The 1,415-nt window shown below is 55.7% G+C and overlaps 1 protein-coding gene across 1 annotated transcript; it reads left to right on the forward strand.

The window, feature by feature from the left end:
* Positions 1–773: 773 nt before the first annotated feature.
* Positions 774–1,055, forward strand: CPAR01_04068 (uncharacterized protein; the record flags this gene model as incomplete). Its single annotated transcript, XM_060488350.1, has 1 exon — positions 774–1,055. A coding segment is annotated over one exon (282 nt), but the record flags the coding sequence as incomplete, so codon positions are not given.
* Between the last annotated feature and the right edge of the window lie 360 nt (positions 1,056–1,415).

Genomic DNA, 1,415 nt, shown 5'->3' on the forward strand with positions numbered 1-1,415 from the left:
GCTATCCCGACATATGCACAGGACGGAAGGCGGGCGGCGGGGTGAGGCACCGCTGCTCCTCTATGTCTGATGGAGGGAGGGGCCAAAAGCACCCGGGACATGATCCTGGGCCAGGAAAGGTCCCGTCAAGTCCAGCCATAGCCGATCGTGAGAGTACAGACGGACAGGCTACAGCTTACAACAGCCGTGCTCAACCTCTGTCGTCGGATCGTGGATCTTTTTTTTTTTTTGGGGGGGGGGGGGGATGCTGGTGGTGTACATACCTGTCCGCCCATGCTTTCCAGGTGCACAACTACCCAGCATATCATGGACAGGGTCAGACGCGTGGTCTTACCGGACTCCGCTGCGGGTGGGCGACATCAAGCAAGGCTCGCATCAGTTAGACGCAGTGTTGATGGCCCATCTCGGACTCGTCAAAAGAGCCTCCTCTCAAGTTTCAACGGTATCAACATACCAAGCATCATCGAGACAAGTTCAACGGTCCAGATGTTAAGAATGCGGGGCTCTTCATAAACAGCGGGCTGTTCGCCGTATGTGGATGTTCCTTCGTCAAAATGTCTCATATTTCTCATTCTCCAAGCCGAGCCTGGATGGTGAAAGGAGCAGGCAACGGCGGCTTTCGTCAGAAAATAACAGCAACACGACGACTGAGCTGAGCTGAGTGACTGATGACCGATGGGCCTATGATCCGATGGAGGTAACTCTATGTAACGCAACAAGGGGCGGAAGAAGACACGAGACGAGACGAAAAAAGATATCCAGTCGTGTCGTGACAAGAGATCGAACGCCAGAGAGAAAAGACCGTGGCTGGAATCGAATCCGCTGTCGTCCGCTCGCCCCACGTCTCGTGGTGTTGGTGTTGGTGTTGGTGTTGGCCATTAGTCCCACCCATCGTCGAGAGACGGCGAGAAGCGCAGTCGGGATCTCGTCATGGGTGTGCGGATGCGCGATTTGCCAGGATGTTTTTGCGAGGAGGGCTTGAATTGTTCAAACTGACGAACGAGGGCCCCATCGGAAGACTGACTGGCGATGGAGGTACGAAGTCGTGTAGGTAGTGTAGGGGTGAAGAGTACCTAAGCAAAAGTGAGCAGAGAGAAAAACGCACTGGAGACTCAAGACTCAAGAGACTGGGGAGGAGAAAGGGGAGGGGTGGAGATGGAAACAAGACTCAAGAGCAGCCAGTAGCCCAGAGTGAGGGGAACAGCCGTGGGCCATCTTGGGCGCATGTACAGGTACAAGCACACTCCCCCTCCTCCTCCTTCGTCTTCTTCGCCATTGCATCGTGCCACTTGCCTCCACGTGAAAAACCACCGGTATGCGCATAAAACCTCAACGTCCAGCAGGCGGCGGGAAAGACACTGGGCAAGGTAGCCCTGCCAGCGCAGCGTGGCTCCAGTGGGGGGTCAGCAAGCCAG

Source organism: Colletotrichum paranaense (assembly GCF_030867605.1).
Source record: "Colletotrichum paranaense strain IMI 384185 chromosome Unknown Scaffold_3.1, whole genome shotgun sequence".
NCBI lineage: Eukaryota > Fungi > Ascomycota > Sordariomycetes > Glomerellales > Glomerellaceae > Colletotrichum > Colletotrichum paranaense.